Source organism: Cydia splendana, chromosome 7 (genome assembly GCF_910591565.1).
Source record: "Cydia splendana chromosome 7, ilCydSple1.2, whole genome shotgun sequence".
In the NCBI taxonomy this organism is placed as follows: domain Eukaryota; kingdom Metazoa; phylum Arthropoda; class Insecta; order Lepidoptera; family Tortricidae; genus Cydia; species Cydia splendana.
The window spans coordinates 20,994,048-21,016,192 of record NC_085966.1 but is presented as its reverse complement, the minus strand read 5'-3'; the positions used below and the strand labels follow the sequence as shown (position 1 = coordinate 21,016,192).

The 22,145-nt window shown below is 39.4% G+C and overlaps 1 protein-coding gene across 1 annotated transcript; it reads left to right on the top strand.

The window, feature by feature from the left end:
* The first annotated feature begins 481 nt into the window (after nucleotides 1-481).
* Nucleotides 482-1,085, top strand: LOC134792538 (histone H1-like). The gene is made up of 2 exons (XM_063763804.1): nucleotides 482-771; nucleotides 871-1,085. The coding sequence occupies exons 1-2, from the start codon at nucleotides 633-635 to the stop codon at nucleotides 1,068-1,070; spliced, it is 339 nt and encodes a 112-aa protein (XP_063619874.1). The 5' UTR covers nucleotides 482-632; the 3' UTR covers nucleotides 1,071-1,085.
* The last annotated feature ends 21,060 nt before the right edge of the window (nucleotides 1,086-22,145 follow it).

Genomic DNA, 22,145 nt, shown 5'->3' with positions numbered 1-22,145 from the left:
TAATTTCCATAGAAATAAGTATATTAGTAATATTCCGTTGTGTATGCATTAGAATAAAATACCGTAAACGGTGAATAAATTATCCAAAAATATTAAAAGCAAATATGTAATCGATTATAGACTCGATCAATTTTCTGTAGCTATCTTATCTTTAATCTGGCAATACCCGCCCTACTTTTCTATTCCACTTAAAAATATTATGTTGGCAACAATGACATTAAACGGATCAACGGTTTTAAAGCTGTCTCAAACAAACTGGACGGTTCAAGAAGACTTTTATTGTCTTTATTTTCAGTGCTTCTGGCACTTTTATAGTAATAATATTGATTTTCCTTATTTTATATAAGACTTACTTTACATTAATGACAAACCTTATATTTTCAAGTAATTTCTTACCATAATGACGCAGTTTATAGATTTTAACATTTAAACTGTGCAAAAGTTTTTTACTTGCCGCTACTCGAACTACATTCGTCTGTCATTGTCAGTGTCACTGTCGCGTCAAGAGCGTCACTTTGTTTAGCAAAACGTTATTTTAAAAAGTGTTTTCTTCGTAGTACTTTTGCTGATTTGTAGAGCAAATTATCAAATAACAATTAAGTAATTGCTCGTTAATAGTGATAAAACTAACAATGGCTCCTCGTGAAAGTATAAAAGCCACTCCTAAGGTGCAGCGCACCGTATCGAAGACCAAACCGAAGGCGTCACCAATTTCGACAATCAAAAAGACCATGGCTACAAGGAAACTTGTGGACGCAACTCAAATTAAAGGTATTTATTTTGTTAATTGGATATTTATTTACTGCAATATAATAAAATTAATGTTCTAAAGTGAAAACACCAAATTATGTCAATATTTTGTACTTACAGTAAATAACACAACAGTGAAGACCCGAGCCAGTATGGCGCCGCCTTGTACGCCAAAGCCTAAAGAGTCGAAGCCAGTTCCTGCACCCAGCAGTGTCACCAAAAGTGCCAAAAAGGTCCGGAAACCAAAGGCCGCCCACTCTGGAGTCCCTGTGCCCAGCAAAATGCTCAAACTAATGAAATTACAAGCTGCAGGACACTAACTGGAGGATAATAACTTTTATTTTTAAAAAGTTTCTATCATAGTGTAATTTAGTTGATTCTTGACTTTCATATTTGTTTTATCTGTAAACAAATCACAAGTTACAGTTTTGTTCTTCTACTCTATGAATGTGAATGGAGACCCAATTTTACACTGTAATGCCTATTTAACACTTTCAGTGCCAAGAACCCAATAGTCGGGTTCATTTTGTATTGGAATTGGGGCTCTTGGCACTGAAAGTGTTTAATAATGGTTTTTTTGCCAGGTTTGTAAATTTCTCACGACAGTACCAAATGTTATACACACAGTTCAGAACTGACAGTAGTGTAGGACATAACCAGACATAGGAATCCGCGGGGCAAATTGTGAATTAAGACTTTATGTTTGTGCACTTATGGTACTAATTACAACAAAATTTAGGCTGTTTTAAAACAATTGGAAATTAAAAACTAATTTTTAACTATTTTGTTGTAATTAGTACCATAAGTGCATAAACATAAAGTCTTAATTCACAATTTGCCCCGCGGATTCCTATGTCTGGACATAACTGTAATGTCTAATACCTTACAATTTTAACTATCACCTCTATATATACCTACATTCAGAGCAATCAAACTGGGTTCCTATGTATATGAATTTCCATGGACAATGCTCTAACTATATATTTAAGTTAATTTTGTGGGGTTATTTTATTCCAAGAACTACCCATTTCCATGCAATATTTTAATTTTTTAAAGTTGGCCACCCTCAGTTGTGGTGATAACTACCCCTTGTCACAGAGTTGCTCAATCTAATAGCATAAAAATAAAAAATGCAATAATAGACACTTCTTAATCAATAAATAATAATTTTATTCCTTTTTTTCTTAACTTCCATACTAATTTAATTTACCAAATTATATTTTAATGAAATCACATTTATCAATGTTTTGCCTTTCATAGTTATTTTTTTCTACAACAAAAAGCCAAGATTTTTCTTTGTTTTTGTAACAGGGTTGTCTGAGACATGTACATTTCATTTGGGCTTCATTATATGGTAGATTTTGTTTTACTTATAATTCTTATATTTACTTTAATTATAATTTCTTTGCCCTGTACCTAATACCATTTTTATAATTTAAGTTATGACTTAAATCATGTTATGTATCAAGAAATATGTCACTAACATTTTCTTTATCTCTTCTCTAACTTATTTAGAATTCTTATTGAAGATGTTCAAACACAGGTTCATTTTTGTACCTTTTTACCTTTTTGATTATAATCTGCAGTTCATTGGACAGATATACTCTAATCACTCATAGTTTTAAAATCTTCTGTAAATAATTAATAGAATCGGGCGTTACTTTGCTGTAATCCAATATTAATTTAAACACAAACATTAGGTTTGCTAATCAGCTAAAGAATACCGTGCTAGTCAATCGGTACTTGCCCATTATTTTGACCTACTTGCGTATTTCTCGCGGTGGGAGGACAGCATTTATTGCATGCCAAAAATACGCAAGTATAACGGGTTAGCACAGATTGACTAGCACGTTATTATTTCGCAGATTAGCAAGGTAATGTTTTTCTTTCAATCTTCAGACTTGCTAGCATGAGTTGCGTTTTCGCGCGTGACTCCATACATACATCTTGCGCGACTTCCAAGTATGGGCTCGCACGCAACTCATGCTAGACGGCCTGTAAAGTAAATACAACCTTGTCAAAGTCATGCTTAGTTATTTAGCCTATAAATCAAATTTTACTATAGTTTGTCATGTGCCATAGACAATAGACATATGCAGATCAGCTTGATGTTTACAATATAATTGATCATGTTAATTATATTTGATGAATATCAAATTGGTATAATTAAATAGACAATGTGTCATATTAATAATATTGTGGTTATTAGTGTATGAAACGAAATTACTGGTTCTGTACATATGAAATGATGTAGTTAGCTTATTCTCTTCTTCTTTATATTTAAGAGCTGTGCTCTTGTCGGTGGAGCAATCTCCAACTCGTGCGGTCCTCTGCCAACTCCTTAACCTTCTGGTATGACACGACCTGAACCTTTTCTTTTATTTGGTTGAAATAATTTATTCTCGGTCTTCCTCTTCCTCTCTTTCCCTCTATTTTTCCTTCTATGATGTTCTTTAGGAGCATGTCGTGTCGTAGCAGATGTCCAATTAGTACTCCTCTTCTATTTTCTATTGTCGCTATTATATTTCTTTTCTCGTTAATCCTATCTAGAACCCTATCATTTGATATTTTTTCCGTCCAACTAATCCCTTCCATTCTCCGCCAACACCACATTTCGAAGCTTTCTAATCTTTCTCTCTCTCTTTCAGGGGCGTATTTTGAAATTTCGCGCCCCGGGCCAATACGTTTCGCCGCCCCAGAAGTCAAGGAAGAAAAACAAAATGCAATTCGCCAGGGGCGCCATACGCCCGATATACCGCCCCTGGCGGATTGGCGCCCCGGGCCATGGCCCGGATGGCCCTAGGGTAAATACGCCCCTGCTCTCTTTGTGTCAGTGTCCACGTTTCGCAGGCGTATAAGGCGATGCTCCAGATGTAAGATTTAATAAAATGTTTTTTAGTGTTAGTAGACATTTTTGATTTGAAAATATGTTTTTTATTGTTGAAGGCTTGTTTGGCTATTGCGATTCGAGTAATGATATCTTGACTACATCTTGATTTATTATTAATGATACTCCCGAGATATTTAAAGCTATCGACTTGTTCCAAAATAGTTAGCTTATTACCTTAAAAAAAGTGAACACTTCACTTTCCAACATAATGTTTTTAGAGTGTTTTGAATTATTAAATCATTTTATGTAAGGTCACTGTGGCGAAGTCCGGCATACTTTATTTTTTTTCGACTTTGGAGTGATCTAGTTCCGTTAATTATTCACCTATGTTACTGCTTGTAATCGCATAAGATGAAGAATTTAATAATTAATAGTTTAGCCCTAGTGACAGATCATTTCAATCACAAATTAAGCAAAAACAATGGCATTTTTTAAAATTCGGCGAGTAGACGGACTTCCCGTGCAGTTTAAGGGAAGTCCGTCTAGTTATGATATCAGCCAATCTATGGGTGCGTATATGTTCGTAGTTAAATTCCTAAAAAGAACGGATCAAGACAATGAAAAGTGTATTTTAAACTTGTTAATATACGGTTCAGATTCGAAATAAACACCATTTTTCTAAAACAAAGGCAAGTCCGGCATCATCATCATCATCCTGGCGTCAATCCCGGCTGTGCCCCCGCGCGGGGCGCGAGGACCCGGGGTCCGCCTTCCGACTCCTTCGTGACCACTTTGCCCGATCTTCGGCATCCCTGGTAGTGAGTCCGTTGGCACGCATGTCCTCCTTGACGACATCAAGCCATCGCTTCTTGGGCCGGCCTCTTCTTCCCGTACCGGGAGGAGGCGGCATGGCCAGGCATTTGTTACCCACTTAACTTGCCGGTCTGCGCGAGACGTGGCCATACCAACGAAGGCGACACTCTTGCAGTTTGTCTGCAATGTCACGGACGCCAAGACTACCCCGAATGTGGGCGTTTCGGACGCGATCCTTGCGTGAAACTCCGCACATCCACCGTAGCATCTTCATTTCCGTGACACGCAGTTCCTGCTTGTGCCGCTCTAGTAAAGGCCAAGTCTCGCTGCCGTACAGAAGGGCAGGTCTAATGATGGTCTTATAGACCTGTCCCTTCAACTTAATCGGCATTTTGGGGTCACAAATAACCCCAGTCATCTCCCGCCATTTGACCCAAGCAGCGGAAATTCGGGCTTTGACGTCGCTGTCGATGTCCCCGGTAGTGCTAAGTACAGATCCTAGGTACTTAACTTGATCCGTGCGCTCGACCATGTCCACGCCTATGCGGACGGGTAGAGGATCTGTACTATTGCAGGCCATGTACTCTGTCTTCGCCACATTTAGTTTAAGACCGCCGTTCTCCAGCGACCCCCTCCATCTGTTCACACGCTGGACAAGTCGGCCCTTATCAGAGTCTGGTCTCAAAGGCAAGTCCGGCATATACTACCAAAATGGGGTGGTAAACCTTTTGTGGCAAATAATTAAACATAATAATTTTTTTGATTTCCGAAATAAAAGATCAATAGTAATTTGAAAATGAATTATAATCGTTTCTTTTAATTTACTGAGATCAAAATTTAATAAAGTAACATCATGCGCAAAGTCAGGAGGATTTTTTGATACCTTATCAAATCGTTATAATATTAAAGTCGCAAAAACAGTTGGTAATATCTGATTTAACGAAAGTCCGGCATATGACGGACTTGCCTTGAACATAATAGACGGACTTTCCAACTTAGTCAAATTTTAATATGATAAATTGTGGAACGTATAATTACAAAACTAAGCTAATTTCTGATATTTTAAAAATAGAATAAAGACAACTGGTTCTTATGCTACCTACGTAGTTACTTTCTGATGCACAATCTTTTCAGAAACTATTTTTAACAATTTTTTTTCGAACGGCTGTCGCACTATGACTTCGAGTTCAAAACACGAAATGACTTGTTGAGGCGGATTGCTCTGAAGTTGGTTGTCACAGCGCCATCTGTTTTACAGTGACGGTACTAGTACAAATTCAAAAGTTATAACGTGTTGACGGACTTGCCTTGTAGACGGACTTGCCCACAGTGACCTTATATGTTTCCATTATAATAGTAACGCACTGTTTCTCTAATTGACAAATACGAGGTAGGTATAGGATGCATATTACGACCCAGACCCAGACATATGTAAGTTTTACATACTTAATTTTACAAATATTGACATATCCCACCTTCGCTCCACCACGTCTTAAAACCTTTACACACAGTGACTTTTTACAGTTTTGCACTCGCAATATAAACGTTAGTATACTTAATATTGCTCTAAAAAATCGCAGTGTGTAAAGGCTCTTAGTCCTCAGAATAGATTTAAAAATCTTGCCATGTAAACTTGTACAGTTAGCTGTAATAATATCATGCGCGATATGCGTAAAAAAATCTGACACAGCTCGAAAATGTACGGAGCTCGTATGCGGATTCATTTTTGACCTTATATTATTATATATTATTATATTGAATATTACAGCCGGCATCAGATATATCGGAACGACTGAGGCACTCAAAAATATCTGAACACGCACTCTGACCTAACGCGTTGACATAAGAGTCAATAGAGGCATATATGTTCACTACTTTAATTTTACGTCAGATACTAGTGTAAAAATGCCATTTTAGTTTAAAATACTGACTACCTGATAATATTTAGGCTTATGATTATGGATAATAAATTTTAAGAATGAAATAACATTTTATTTAAATTACAAAAGTAATGGTCCCATCTGCTGAAAACTATGAAGCCCTATGAACTTGTTTGGTGATCTAAGTTTATTCTCATCTTCCAAAACTGTTGTTTAGATATTATAATAATTGTATTATACCATAGAGAAATATAAGTAAAGAAAGAGTGGTAATCACTCCATACATCAGTTTTCTTACCAAAACGCGACTTATATCGTAGCCGACATCTAGCGTCAAATAGCGGACATTATCAGTACTGCTAGTTGACAATAGATGTCGCGGCGAACGAAAATGTCGACTACGAAATAACTCGCGTTTTGATAAGAAAACGGATGTATAGTTACCACTCTCTCTTTACTCATATTTCTCTATGATTATGCTTACTTATTATAATTACCTCCTCTAACGACGCGACGGCGCGGCGACGGTGCTGACGTTCCATTAGGTAGCGCGTCCACAGCTTATTCTGTGTCAATCTAGAGTCCGCCTAAAATAATTTTAGGTACACCAACCTGAACAGAACAAAGTGGTGTCGTTATAAACTAAATTGGACATACCTAATGGTCATTGCCAGACTTTGTCACCTTCACCATTATTGATCAGCACCAGCTTAGTATACCTACGTCACAGCCATGCTACCGGGCACATCCCTTCTTTCCCGAGAGGGTTTGGGCTTTAATAGTCCCAAATGCGGATTACATTTGTTACAGTCCATTGAATTTCTTCACAGGCGCAGGTTTCTTCACGATGTTTTCCTTTACCGTAGATTATCTGGTAAAGTACATATAAATTGAACGATATTTCGCACACAGCACACACCTACGCCTTACTTTCACTCTCTTGTGATATGTCAGGCGTGGCTCACTCCGCGATTTCGTCGCTTTGCTACAGGTAGCTAAAAGTACATCCGTTCTACACCAATTTTGGTGGTTAGCCATAAGCCGCGCGTGGCGCTGTCGCCACCTAGCGGCCATATCTGTCCTGATCGTAACAGACGCGTTTTGATAGAGAGTGAGTCTTCTGTACGTAGTACTATTATTTATTCTGTGTTTAGTAACTTGAGCCGTATATAGGAAAAGTGACCAAGCCCTCGATCCAGTGATCAGTGATCGAGGCCGGACGAACCGTCGTATTCAGTTTTACCACCCCATTGAGAAATTGGGACTAGTTCCTCTGTGACAGGGGGCTAGCCAAGACGACGGCAATCGAAACTTTAATAACTAAATAATATATGGAAATAGTCACGTGACTTTTCCTAGCATTTCTCATAACTCATAACATAATACATGTAAAGTCGCCATCATATATATCGGAGCGGCCAAGGTGCTCAAAAATATTTGAACACGCACTCTAACGCCTTGACAATAGAGGCGTGCTCAGATATTTGTGAGCGCCTTGGTCGCTCGTTCCTATTATATCTAATGGCGACTGTACCATACAATTACTTATTCTGTGACTGTACGTATACATTTTTTCGTTTCGTTTGGCGTGTCGATGTGTACCTACCTACGATTGTCAACTTGGCTAGCCCCCAGGTAGCCGGTTATCGCGTTAATAATTTTAGTACATAGTTATATACATACTTAAAACAAAAATACTAAAAAAAAGACTCCCTAGGCGTAGTTTTTTTTCGATTTTGTCAATGAGAAGTACCTGGCCCAAAATATTTCTGCTATCGCCCGGGCCATCAGTGGAGCGCCCGCCCCGCGCCGCGCCATAAATCTCCGTCAACGAATAGCTGACAGACAGACGGACAGTCGTAAAACGGGTGGGCTCAGTGCATGCTAATATTACTAGACACGCCCAATGATGCAACATGCTCGTAAAAGCTTTAACGTATTCCATTTATAATTGGCTCGATTAATATGACGTCAATCCCAACTTACAGGTAAGTTCAAATAGATAGCAACGGCCAAAGTGGCCAAATATATCGGTACACGTTCTTATTTTTAAGGGGCCCACTGATTAACAGTCCGCCGGACGGTATCGGCCTGTCAGTTAGAACAAAATAATGACAGCTCCGAACAACTGACAGGCTGATACCGTCCGGCGGACTGTTAATCAGTGGGCCCCTTAAAAATAACGACGTGTACCGATATATTTGGCCACTGTTAATCAGTGGGCCCCTTTACGGTAACACAGGTGTGTTACGATATATTTGGCCGTCACTATCTATTTGATGCTGACTGTACCTGGGACAGAATACATAATAGTACTGCCGTACAGAAAGGAAACTTCCTACAAAATCGAAGTTTGACAGCGGTTCAGGGTCGAATCATGCTATCCCTTTCTAATTTATGGCACTATCACTTTCGGCTATTTAGGGTTGTCAAAATTCAAGTGATTATCTTATCTGTGGTCGTGCACACAAAAGGAAGTCAAGTGGTGCCAACCCTAATAATTGCTCGGAGCAATGCTGAGCCGAGCGGAGCCGAGTCTGGCAGAAGTCAGGAGTTTCGCACCCCTGATCTAGGTAACGATTAAGCGCTACCCCCACTAGCGTCTACCGGGCGTCGGCGTCTACTCAACTCTATGGCTGCTGGTCGACGCAACGTTGGCGCTACTGCGCAGCGACGCCATTTTCCATAGTGTTGACTAAACGCCGACGTTCGAAAGACGCTTAGTGTGGGGTAGTCCTAAATCTGCCTTTAAGATTCGACTAATAGATATACTGGGTCAAGCAGATCTTGTCAGTAGAAAAAGGCGGCAAATTTGAAAAATGTAGGCGCGAAAGGATATCGTCCCATAGAAAATTTGAATTTCGCGCCTTTTTTTACTGACAAGATCTGCTTGACCAGCTATACCTACGCTATTTCTCGGGTAGGTACCCTGCCACCCCCTACCACTTCCTGATCCCGAAACAGACCCCTTGAAAACGACGAGAACAACTCTAATGTAGGTCTAGGAGTTTCTGTCAAAATATACAATGAAAGAACTAACAACGGAGAAAACCAGCCAAGAGTCTGCTAGGCCACGCTTTGAACACGGGATCAGCCGGATACTGAACACTTTGCCCGCGGTCATATTAAACGGTTCAGGCGGAGTATGTCACTTTCTTAGGACGTCACATTCTGAGGACGTCACATTCTGAGTTAGTCACTTTCTGAGTACGTCACTTTATGAGAACGCCACTTTCTGAGGACGTCACTTTCTGAGTTCGTCACTTTCTGAGTACGTCACTTTCTGAGTTCGTCACTTTCTGAGTACGTCACTTTCTGAGAACGCCACCTTATGAGTACGTCACTTTCTGAGGACGTCACTTTCTGAGAGCGCCACTTTCTGAGGACGTCACTTTCTGAGTACGTCACGTTTTTTAGCATAGGTACGATATCATCATCATCATCATATTTCCAAGCAGATGAAGTCGCGGGTCGAAGCTAGCGCAACATATTATCTACAGTAAAGGGCCATAAAGTTTACACATCGGAATTTCGGCTTCGTAGAGCGTTGTCTCTTTCATTCTCGTTGCCTCCAATATTCTCTTTCTAAATACCGATGTGCAAACTTTATGGCCCTTTACTGTACAGTCCGTTAACTCTCAGAATGACCTTCGGATTTTAGAAAGATACATCGGGTATCGGCGGTAGCACGCGAAGGTGATACTGTTGTTCTGCTTTCTTACTCACTCGCAAGAAGTTAGGGATACCTATTGTCTCAATGTAAAACAAGCCCTAATTTAATGACGTTATGCTTAATATTTGGTTGATGACTATATTGCTATTTGACTTTTTGTCATAATCTAAATAAAATAGAATCAGAATTTGAAAGCAGAACGTCACACCGTCATTTACTACTTCTCGCTGAAATTATACAGAGTGGTAATAATAACAGGCATATTTTTTTGTAGGTAAGTATATTTTTTATAGTTTGCGTTTTTTTTATTTAATCTCTAGTTTTAATTAAAATTTACTTTAACATATAAAAATTAATTAAAACAAAAATTTTAAATTTAATTTGTAAATAATTATACAGTACTTAAAAGTCACAAATTTTAATATGAATCTAAATATTTACCTACTAGTTATGGTGGTGTTAACTACTCTATACAGGGTGGTACAAACCTCGATGTCCAAAATTTTTAAGTGAAAACTTCTTTAGCGGCGCTGTGCATTTTTAATGATGGGGAAAAAATGTTAAACTCGCGACAGGTCACGTGACCGTAAGATTCGTAAGACGTAAGACGGACACGTGACCTGATCGAAAAACTGTTACAATGTCATTGAGTTTTCACTTCTGCCGGCACTCCCGGAGTGCAACCCGTTGTTTTTTTTTTAGATTCTTCACTACGTGGGCTATCAGATTACTAATTTGGGAACTTTCCACCTCGATTCCTTTGACCGGTGACTCTGTCAAATTATGACTATTGTCACTTTTTTTTACCTTTAAAAAAAAACTTAGGGACTAGCAGTTTCTAAAATAACCAAAAGTCGTTGAACTCGCATGTTTTTTTTAATTAGGTAAAATCTAAACTTGACCTGCTTGAACGTAAAACTTTGACTTTTGTCTTTTTTTCCAACTCGCAGCCAAGTGAGGATGCTGATTTTTTTAGCAACTGCGTCGTTTGTAAAGGATTATGTTATAAAAAGAAACATTCAAAAAAGTTCAATAGTTTTTTTAAATAAATTAATTGGTTTGGCCCGGAATTTCTTAACAAAAGTTAAAAGTTCAAAAATTCATAACTCGAAAACTACGAAAAACCGGCGAACATACATATTCTATAATTGAATTGAGGAATCTAAAAAAAAAATTAGACGTCGTGGTATAGACCACCCTGTATAGTTTTGAGTGTTGGATTGCAAGTTGCAACTAAATCAGTACGACGCTGTCATTTTCTATTACGCGAATACGTCCGATTTTACCCGAAAAACGAAGTTCATTCTGAGAGTTAACGGACTGTAAGTGGTCAAACAAATTTGTCATTAAATAAGAACAATAAAAACTACACTCATCCTTTTCTTTTGGGTGCTAGTACTAGTGTAAGACAAAGATAGTATGTTTATCTCTGTCTATGTTTGAAATGAGACAGTCCTTTGACAAACTTTATAACCTTTTTGTAGTTTCGGATTTTAAATAGAAAAAAAATCAGCGATGTCAAATCGGCGACATGATAGATTTTTATTGTCAGGCTAAAAGTACAATGTTATATTAATTTAAAAATTAATCGTGTAACCTATATAGGAAGAAAACAAACAAATAAATTACATTAAATATATGCAGAACATGAGAACTATGAGAGTATGGATCACTCCATACGCAGAAGTGATTGATGGCTGATTCTGAATATGCCGTTGCCGATATGAAGAAAAAATCCTTTGACGCCTATTCTCCACAGGTGACACGAGAAGAAATATTGTCTGAACCAAAACTGCAAGAGCTGATTTTTATACGCAGATATCCAAAATTTACACTATCATCAGAAAAAAAGACGTGAGTTTATGGAGACATGACAGAAGACGCGGTATGTTGAAGAAAATGTTGTCCCGAAAGGAGCGGCAGTCCGTTTAAATGTAAATATGTGGGAATGACCTTCTACTGGTGTCAGCGAGCTTGCCATGATACCTTCACCAGCTAATCACAGCGGCGAATGATAAAATCATGGTTCCTACTGTGCGAAACATTTATGTGTATTGAATCGAAGCTGTTGCCGGCCTAACTCCAATCTGTGGCTAAATGTTTTGGTGCTTGTAGTTTCAAGTATTCTGAATTAAATAATGATTTAAACATAATTAGATTGTTTTTTTATTATTTATTTCTCTATTTTTCACTTTATTGCACGAAACATAGGACGTTTTGCCAAATGGAATTCTCTACCAGTCAGGCGTAAGGCAAACAGAGATTGGTATTGGTATGTAGGTTAGAGATGTGCGCCGATGGCAAAATCATCGGCGGCGGCGTCCGATGATTTTTTGACCGGCGGCGGCGGCGCGATCGGCGTGAAATCGGCGTGGCATAATATTTGATACTGCATGAGAACGTGGCTGTAGAAACTCTACATTAAAGCCCTCTGAGTATTTACTAGGCTATCTAAAACATATTATGTGTGTTTTCTAAATTATTGCCGAAAATTATATCCCATCATGTCACTTGGCAACCATTTATTACCAATACCAACCTAACGGTTACCAATGGTATGTTTAAATATTAAAATAAAAAGGATACTTTAAAACGCTACCATTTAGGCAGTATTTTTACTTACTTTGTAAGCGGAATACAAATAAAACTCAAAAAAATTCTTTATAAGTCTTAAATCTATATTGACTTTTCCCAGCCACTGTCGCTTCACTTAGGATTTGTTACGGTTACGAAATAATGATGAACTATACTTTACATTTGTCTGGACTGAAGTTTAACAGAAATGTATGTTAGAATAAAGATGTCATCGTTTTCGAAAGTAAACGTCTCTGGCAGGTTGCTTCGCTCAAAAGAATGTCTTTGAAGTGTCCCGTTTTATAGAATATTAAGGTCTACTTAGTTTTCTTTACTGCTAGCTTAGTGATGATACTTGGTGATTTAAGTTCCTATAAGTAGGTATAATTGTTAAGGTATAGTTTATTACGAAGCTTTTACCTGACTTTTATAATTTTGATTGAAATATATATTGTTAAATAAAAGAAGCTGATAATCACCATAAAATGACTATGTATTGAGTGTGTAATTTTAAATGAAATTGTATATTTATTTTTCAATAAAATAACGTAAAACATTTAATCCTTAAATTATACATAAGAATAAAAAACCCTAAAATAATTCAAATAAAACTTAACCTACACTAAGCTTAAAATAACCCACCCTGCATCGTACCTGACTCAAAGGTCTCCATAATGCCTGTAGCATTCCCCCGCTGAACTGCTATAGAGACCTGTTGAACTAAGTACGACCCAGAGCGAGGATCACCACCTCTCTCCCGCAAACGCCGGCCTATTTCCCCAAAAAGTCGGCGAGCTTCCACTCCCCTCGGCCCCGCTGTCTCTAGTGCTACCGGCACAAAATCGTAAGCAGATGCCAGTGCGGAGTATTTAATGTGCTTTTGCTTGGCAGCAGTCTCCGCCGCCGAACCAGCACAACGCATGGTCTGCCCCAAATGGGATGCAGCGAACGTGCTCACGCAAGTTGCATCCCACAAGAGGCAGCGTCCTCTCCGCCACGGAACCAACGTAAGGCCGTCCGGCCTCTTCCCATCCGTGCGACTGAGACCCGGCGGCTCCAACACACAGGGAATGTTTTCCGAAACCATGGTCTCCGCACAATCTCATTTATAGAGTGGTGTTTCGGAAAACGGCCAGCGCATCGTCGGCAACTCAGGCCATGATGCCTGTTCTACGCCACCCATGCTCCACACTCCACAGCCAAAGCGGTGAGGCTCACACACTTTTGCCCCCATCTGAGTGCCACAGCTATTCTCAGCGAGTCATTGTCTAGCATGGTACCCAGTTGAGGTGAGGGCAATGCATGGAGCCACACCCCTGATTCTGGCTTCGCTATGGCCTTGAGATGCGCCAGATCTGCTCCCGAGGCACCAGACACCAATGAGCTGTATACGTGTTTGCTCCACACGTCGTCCCATTCCCGCTGGCAGGGTTGTGAGGCCGCAAATCGCCCGGGACTGTGACCGACCATCTTGCCAGCGCTTCAGCAACGAATGGGACCGGGGAAATGCCACCATTCAAAGAAAAAATGCGAGTGACAAGACCCTCAGCTCCAAACGAAGACGCAAGAAACGCCACTAGTCCCACATCCTCTACGCGACGAATCCCCAAACCACCGTACCGAACAGGGAGTGCCGCCTGAACCCACTGTGCTTGACTGAGCTCCACGTTCAGAACTAGCTCCATTTCAAGGTCAACTTCAGCTGTTGCTTGGCAGCAGTCTCCGCCGCCGAACCAGCACAACGCATGGTCTGCCCCAAATGGGATGCAGCGAACGTGCTCACGCAAGTTGCATCCCACAAGAGGCAGCGTCCTCTCCGCCACGGAACCAACGTATCTAACTCCCTCGCGTCGTCGACAAAAAGCCACGACGGCGACGTCCGTAAAATATAAGTCATCCGCGGAGTGGCAAAACAATTTCGCAACAATGTTAAAGCGTCATCGGACGACAGATACCCCAAGTGCGGGGTGCACTGCTTCAAGAGCCTCTTTTTTAGTCTGCAGAGCCGCACTGACCCCATCAGGAAATATTGGCGCCCCCAGCAAAGAAAGAGAAGCTTTATTGACCTTCTTAATACCTGGTAGCAACTCTTCCAGAGATCTTGACGAGGCATCCGGTACGAGACCACAAGCGTAGAGCTCACACTTTGTTGGGTTTACATCCAACCCAATCCTCAAAGCTGGTATAAGCTTCTTTAGGTCCTCGATTACCGCTTCAGGCGATCCACCAATGGTACCATCGTCGAGGTACCACACATTAAGAGGTGAGTTTAATGCGACAATGGCCTTTTGTATCGCCAAGCAATAAATCAAAGGACCCAAAGGATCGCCCTGTTGAGCCCCAACTTGCAACAAGATTAAGCTGTCCTTGAGATACAAGTTGCTAGCAATTGTATATTACATATGTGATAAATAAATCAAATCATCATATCGATCATATGATGACCCTTATGCGCGTCACCAGCATCATACGAGAAATCATAAAATACGCAATTATAATCGTGATATGAACATGAACCTGCTATTTTCTTGACTTTAGTTCATTGATTAAATTGACAATCAAGAGAGTATTGATGTAAAACAAAATGCGTTCTACAAAAAAGCTGTGCGATAAAATATCAAATAATAACCTGAGATCCAGAAACTAGATCTTGTTTAAATTCACGATAAATCGTTATCACAGCTAACACCGCAATAACAAAAATGATGCTAATTTGTTTAACAGCATAAGGATCTTTAAATTATACCTCTGACACTATCTACTGTATTTACTCACTACGCAACATGGAATAAGACACGATAGGTATCAAAATTTCCCACGCCGATTATACGCCGGTCAAATTCATCGGCGGCGGCGGCGTGGAAAAATCGTCGGCGGCGGCGGCGCGGCGGCGCGGCGCACATGTCTATGTAGGATATAAAAGCGACCGTATGTCGAACAGCTAATCTGGTTGCTGGCAGTATACATTTTTCGTGCAGGTATATTATACTGTTAAATCGTACCTATGCTAAAAAACGCGACGTACTCAGAAAGTGACGTCCTCAGAAAGTGGCGTTCTCAGAAAGTGACGTCGTCAGAAAGTGACGTACTCAGAAAGTGGCGTTCTCAGAAAGTGACGTCCTCAGAAAGTGACGTACTCAGAAAGTGACGTCCTCAGAAAGTGGCGTTCTCAGAAAGTGACGTCCTCAGAAAGTGACGTCCTCAGAAAGTGGCGTTCTCAGAAAGTGACGTACTCAGAAAGTGACGAACTCAGAATGTGACGTCCTAAGAAAGTGACATACTCCGCCTGAACCTATTAAACGGCCCAAAAAAAGTAGATTTAAAAGGTATCTCTTGAATACTCTATAGGGGAATGTATTGCCCTATAGAGTATTCATTACACACCGTAGGTAACATAAATTTAAGTAATTAAGTATAGAATAGTGAGACTCCACAGTCAAACAAATGTAGTTTTGTGGAGCTTTGACCTTAACGTGTAAACTAAAAAAGTTGTAACTTTTTTGTAATAAATACTAAAAATAAGTCCACGTCTCCCCTGTGGGCATACCCAAAGTTAAGGGTTAAAGTTTTAACATTTACTATTCAATCGAGGAGGTCGCACAATAAAGACAACCACCAACCAACAAACCAACCAAGCGTGATTTGGTTAAGTACTGATGTTTATTTTTTTTGTTGATACTTGTGTATATACCTACATAATAATTATAATATATGTAATATATGTTTAGTATTTATGTATGTAGCATGTATTTTATTTTATAATATTATTTATGTATTTTATTTACTTTTTGACGTTTTGGTTAGTTTATCGTAGTGTAAGTTTGTCTATCTAATTTGAACTCTCCCCTCATCTACTCGAAGGTTAGCTGGAAGAGATCCCTTGCTGGGATAAGTTCGCCTTTGTGCCTTTATTTCTGTAAATGTTATGTGAACCTGTGTTGTGTAGGTACAATAAAGTGATTACTACTACTACTACTACTACTACTACTACATTACATAAGCTTTCCTTTATCGTTCTCACTACCGCGAAAATCTGCCTCTTAACCACTCGAACACGAAAGATTGAGGAGGCAGAGGGCCTACTGCGAACCACGTTCGAAGTGTTGCCTCCCTGTCATACTTACGTACGAATTTACAAGTGCGACAGAGAGGCAACCCGTCGAACGTGGTTCGCGGTAGGCCGGCCACAAAATTTCGATTTTCAGGGTAGGCCCTCAGAGATGAATTTTGTTCAGTTTACGACTCTTAACAAATTAAGATCGTGTCAGATATTTTAGCAGCCTTCGTTGTGTAACATATTTTTGCAGATGACGGTACCATGACTAACATTAAATTCAAGTATGTAACCGTAATTATAAGTTTTACATATCAACATTTCAAACAATCGTAATAATCTAGAAATCCTTGGCTGCCTAGCTGTTTTCGCGCAGTCTGAGAAAAACATATTGATTTAATCTATTTATTATCCTTCTACATTAAGTACTTAATATAAATTCCAATTTTTTTTTATTGCAATAATAATATTTATTTTGTAATAATATTTCAGCTGGCACTCGATATCACTGCGTAGTGTGAATATTAATTAGGTGTAGGTACCATTAAGCAATAAATTAAATTGGAATACCTATAGGCAGAGGGCAGAATAATCAGAGCAAAAATTACATTTTGTCACAGATTAATAAATAGTTACTACGTAACAGATACCTCATTCCCAAACAAAAGCAAAAATACCTACGCTATAATAGCCTACAGAACCTTAATAATAATACCTGTTGCTCAGGACAAGAAGAAATGTACCATAATTACGCGCACAAAGAGTCGAGACTGTGTTGCCCGCCGTTCGAGTCACGTGCCAACGCGTCATCGTAAGAATGCGCTAGGGTTGTAGCTACCTTACCTATGATGATTATTGTAATAAAACGAATGTTGCGAATCAAATATGTTTTAGTTTTAATATAATGATTTATAATTTTTTCACTTCTCGGAATTCTCTGTTATTAAAATTTTATAAGTAGTTGAAAATATCCTAAATCGCGTAAATAATTTTAATAAATATTCAGGAGCAAAGCAACGGACAATCAACGGTTTTTAAAAGTTGTAATACGGTGCTACCAGGCCGATTAATTATTACGTCGTCAAAATTATTTAAAAATACTTTTTCTAACCCTTCAATATAATTATTAAACTTTCAGGTGGGACCTTTAGCCCGCCATAAAAAGATGAATTTTTATTATAGGCTTTTTCCTTTGTTTTTTTTGACTTTTTCACCCATCTACTGCACAATAATTACGTGGTTTCTGAATTTTCGTGGTGGTACTGAATAATAAGCGCGGGAAACGCGCGGTGTAATGCGGTGCGGCCGCTGAGGCGGGCGTTCGGCGGCCCTCTGTCGGTTGTATCGTCGACGATACGCCGAGCGGTAGGCATATAGCGCGTGGCCTTGAGCGTGTGACGGAGGCCTGATTTTGTCGGATTTCTTACAATAAAAAACATGGACATGGCCTAAATTAAATACCTAGGACAGATTTTATAAAACGCGAGTTGTTTCACGAATGCTCAATTGATACACCAAATAGTGATTTCATTATCAAAAGTGTACTTACAATCGTTCTATTTTTTTTTTCTTTCAGATTTCAAGAGTTCTTCTTTTCTCACTGATTTAAATTTTCACGATTTTTACACATTATTAAATTGTAGAACGGGACTTAATCGCGTATCTAAGGTTTAAGTTTTCTTCTCTTCTGTATTTGATATATAAAACAATAATTCAGAAATATGGAGCAAAAAAAGACTCGTAGGAAAAATATATAGGTAAATAAATATATTTAAAAACTCATTAAATGATGATAATACTAAAAATAAAACTAATGCATAAATAAAATTAACTTAAGAATACTTAAAGAAGAAATATCCTTGGAGCTTGGAGGAGCTGCGGCGCCTGCGGCATTTCGTTGAAAATTTTAACAAACGTTTGCGTTTGTGTATCAAAGTGATTGAAGACAATTAATTTTTGTTGCATAAAAAGAGTGTACTTAGTTCTAGTTTACTTCACTACATGCATAGTATAAAACAAAGTCGCTTCCCGCTGTCTGTCTGTCCCTATGTATCTTAAATCTTTAAAACTACGCAACGGATTTTGATGCGGGTTTTTTTAATAGATAGAGTGATTCAAGAGGAAGGTTTATGTATAATTTGATAACCCGTGCGAAGCCGGGGCGGGTCGCTAGTAATAAAATAATAATAAAAACGTTGTCAACGTATTTTTTTGGGCCACCCTGTATGCTCCTTGCCCATGCAATTGCACGGTCTATTAGACAAATGTTTTTTTCCTTATACGGCTACCTATATTTTGAGTAAACACTTAAACAGCAACAAGTGTTATTTTTTATTTTAATGGTAATTTTACTTAAAACAATGAAGTTGTCTGTACGCAAATTTTCATATAAAAGGAAACTCTGAAAGCATATACTCTGATGAACTACTTGTGGGATAGAGGGAACGTCAGTGCCATGCTCTGGGGAATAGTATTGTTGGCAGGAGCTCTAGCTCTAGCACAGTCGGAAGATTCTGGTGCTGAAATACAACTCCGTAAGTTTCATATATAAAGCGGGCACAGCAGTGACGGTTTGCCCTAAGGCCAAGTAGGCCCGGGCCTAGGGCGGCAAGATATTAGGGGCGGCAAATTGTGTCAAAAATTCGCTGATGATAACAGGAAATATAACTCAAATTGTAGTCAATATGATGGGTGCTGAGAAAGGGGCGGTTACAGGGCCTGGGGCCTAGGGCGGCCAAGACTGCAAATCCGCCACCGGGGCACAGCTAGGTCTTTTCATTTATGTCAGGGTCTGGCGATCCATTGTCACAATCAGCCATCAGTCCGCAACACTCACGAAACTAAAAAACGCCCGCCCTGCTGCGGATCCTTTGAACGACGCAGTCGAAAATTATTTGAATTTGAAATAGCGCTGGCGGTACACCGCGTAATTCAGTAAAATGCTGCAAATGTTAAAGGTATGAAAATCGGTACGATTGATCATTAGCACATTTGAATAAATTTGACCCGAATCACCAACAAAATAATCGGCCAAGAGCATGTCGGGCCATACTCAGTGTAGGGTTTCGTAGTTACCATTCTGTCAAAATAGGCCAAATGGGGGCTATTACTAAAGGGGCCCACTGATTAACAGTCCGCCGGCCGGTATCTGCCTGTCAGTTGTTCGGAACTGTCAAAATTTTGTTCTGACAGGCCGATACCATCCGGCGGACTGTGAATCAGTGGGCCCCTTTAGTATCATAAGGGAGTACCTTTGCAGCGCTTTGTACCTACATTACGTCTTTTTACTAAGAAAAGATTTTTTGCAATAAGTCACAAACGACTAAACCAATCATTTTCGCTATAGTTTTCATTGAAAGTATTTATTAAGCTCTTGTTTTACAATTTTATTCATATTTTTTTGACCCGTGGTTCAAAAGTTAGAGGGGACATACTTTATATTTATACACATATTTTTTTTCTTTCGGAGCGCATATTTCCGAAAATATTAACTAAGTATATCAAAAATGGTTTTAGGAGACCCGTATGCGTTTTAAAAGACCTATCCAACGATACCCCACACTATCGGGACAAAGCGAAACAAAATAAAAAAAAAAACTTATTGTATGTAAGTACCCTAAAAAATTTTTTTTTGTGCTTTTTATTTTACCGTTCTGTCGCAATGCATAATTTATGCATCCATACAAATTGCAGCTTTTTAGCACTAACGATCAGATCACGGCGCAAAGCCTCGGACAGATAGACAGACAGGCAAACATACCTGGCGAAACTATAAGAGTTTCTAGGTGACTACGAAACCCTAAAAACGAGAGGAGTTTATGACGTCTTCTTTTATTGTATGGAATAAAAAAAATGTTTACGCTAATGTACAGCCTGTACATCGTTGACCTGTTGACCGAGCGTTAGCGAAGCTCTTCGTTGTATAAAAAGTATGCGTAAATTAATTATCATTTTATTTTGTGTTCAGCTTCAGCGGCACCGCCCAAATGCGGCAAGGGTGAGGAATGGAGGGAGTGCGGCTCTTCGTGCCCGAGGTCTTGCGACAACCGAGACGACACGTGTCGTATGTGTCGGGTGAATTGCGTGCCCGGCTGCTACTGCGCCGGCACGACTGTCAGAGGACCGAATAACACTTGCATCGAAACGAAAAACTGCCGTAAGTAGCTACAAGCAGGTAGCTATGTCGTAGGCCGATCGTAAGATCAGGCAGATCGTAATGTTCCTGTGTAATGTTTTGACGATAGTCACATTAAACCAATACATAGGTAGGATAGGTTCGTTAGGTTGCTTCAGATGCCCGAAGGGCAAACCGCCCAGAAATAGGAGCCCCGCGTAGCGGGGCTCCGTCGACTCAGGAAACGAGTCGAAGATTGTCACGTTTCACGATATGCCTGATCTTACGATCGGCCGCCGACAGCTACAAGTATATCCGTTCCACACCAATTTTGGTGGCTAGCCATAAGCCGCGCGAGGCGCTGTCGCCACCTAGCGGCCATATCTGTCCTAATCATAACAGACGCGTTTGTTAGAGAGTGAGTCTTCTGTACCTAGTACTATTATTTATTCTGTGCCTAAGCGTTGGTAATAACTTATGGCGTTATTCATAAACGGCTGCTAACTTAATCAGTTGATGATCGTCGTTTGTCCCTATCTGTCGTTATGCCATAGAGAGGGACAAACGACGATCATCAGCTGATTAACTTTAGCAGACGTTTATGAATAACGCCGTTAATATTTGCCCATGCATATTAGTAGATTGTTAACCAAGGGATGAAAGGCACTCATTTCTGCCGAGGTAGTTTGGCGCTTGAACGCAGTGAGAGCGCCAATAGTCTGAGGCTGAAATTATGCCTTTCACCCGAGTTAAACACTCTACTTTTCATTTCGAAGGAAATTAAAATACATGTGTTTTTTTAAAACATGACCAAGTAGGTACCTATTATTTTACAGCATTTCGTGAGGGTACTTTCAATTACCATTAGGTAAAAGTATCGTTATTTATGGAATGGGGAGTTACTTAAAATATCAGAATAGAAATTGTATGACAAATCCATTTAAAACCAAATTTCAATTGCTTAACGTAAAAAATATATATAGTCGTACTTGGAACGTAAAATGCTCTAGTGCAGAAACGTATCACTTTCTACCCTTTTTCAGAGCATGAGAAATGAAAAATTAATACCTACACATAGATTCAAAGTGCCTACTCAATACGCTTATAGGTATAGTTATCTTATCGGGTGCCAATATCTAGAATTACTTAGGTAAGTACCTACCTACTTACATTTAAATGATGAACACAGATGCAAATTAAACGCAGCTATATATATATAGTTCTTACTTTTTTATGAGGATTCTCTGATGAATTGATGATATTTAGTACAATAATTATCACAGAAACTTACAATCTTGTCTTTTTTCAGCTAACCGCACGTGCACCGGCGCTAACGAATTTTTCGACCCTTGTCCTAAAACATGTCCTAAGGGCGAAAGTTGTGATAACTTGTGGTTCAAAACACCATGCACGTCTATAGACTGCTGTGAACCTCAATGTCGATGCAAGACCGGATA

Bases quoted from the DNA above. Each gene is read 5' to 3' on its own strand.
- LOC134792538 (XM_063763804.1), top strand. From the start codon at position 633: ATGGCTCCTCGTGAAAGTATAAAAGCCACTCCTAAGGTGCAGCGCACC. The intron at 772-870 runs GTATTTATTTTG...TTGTACTTACAG, and splicing joins GGACGCAACTCAAATTAAAG to TAAATAACACAACAGTGAAG.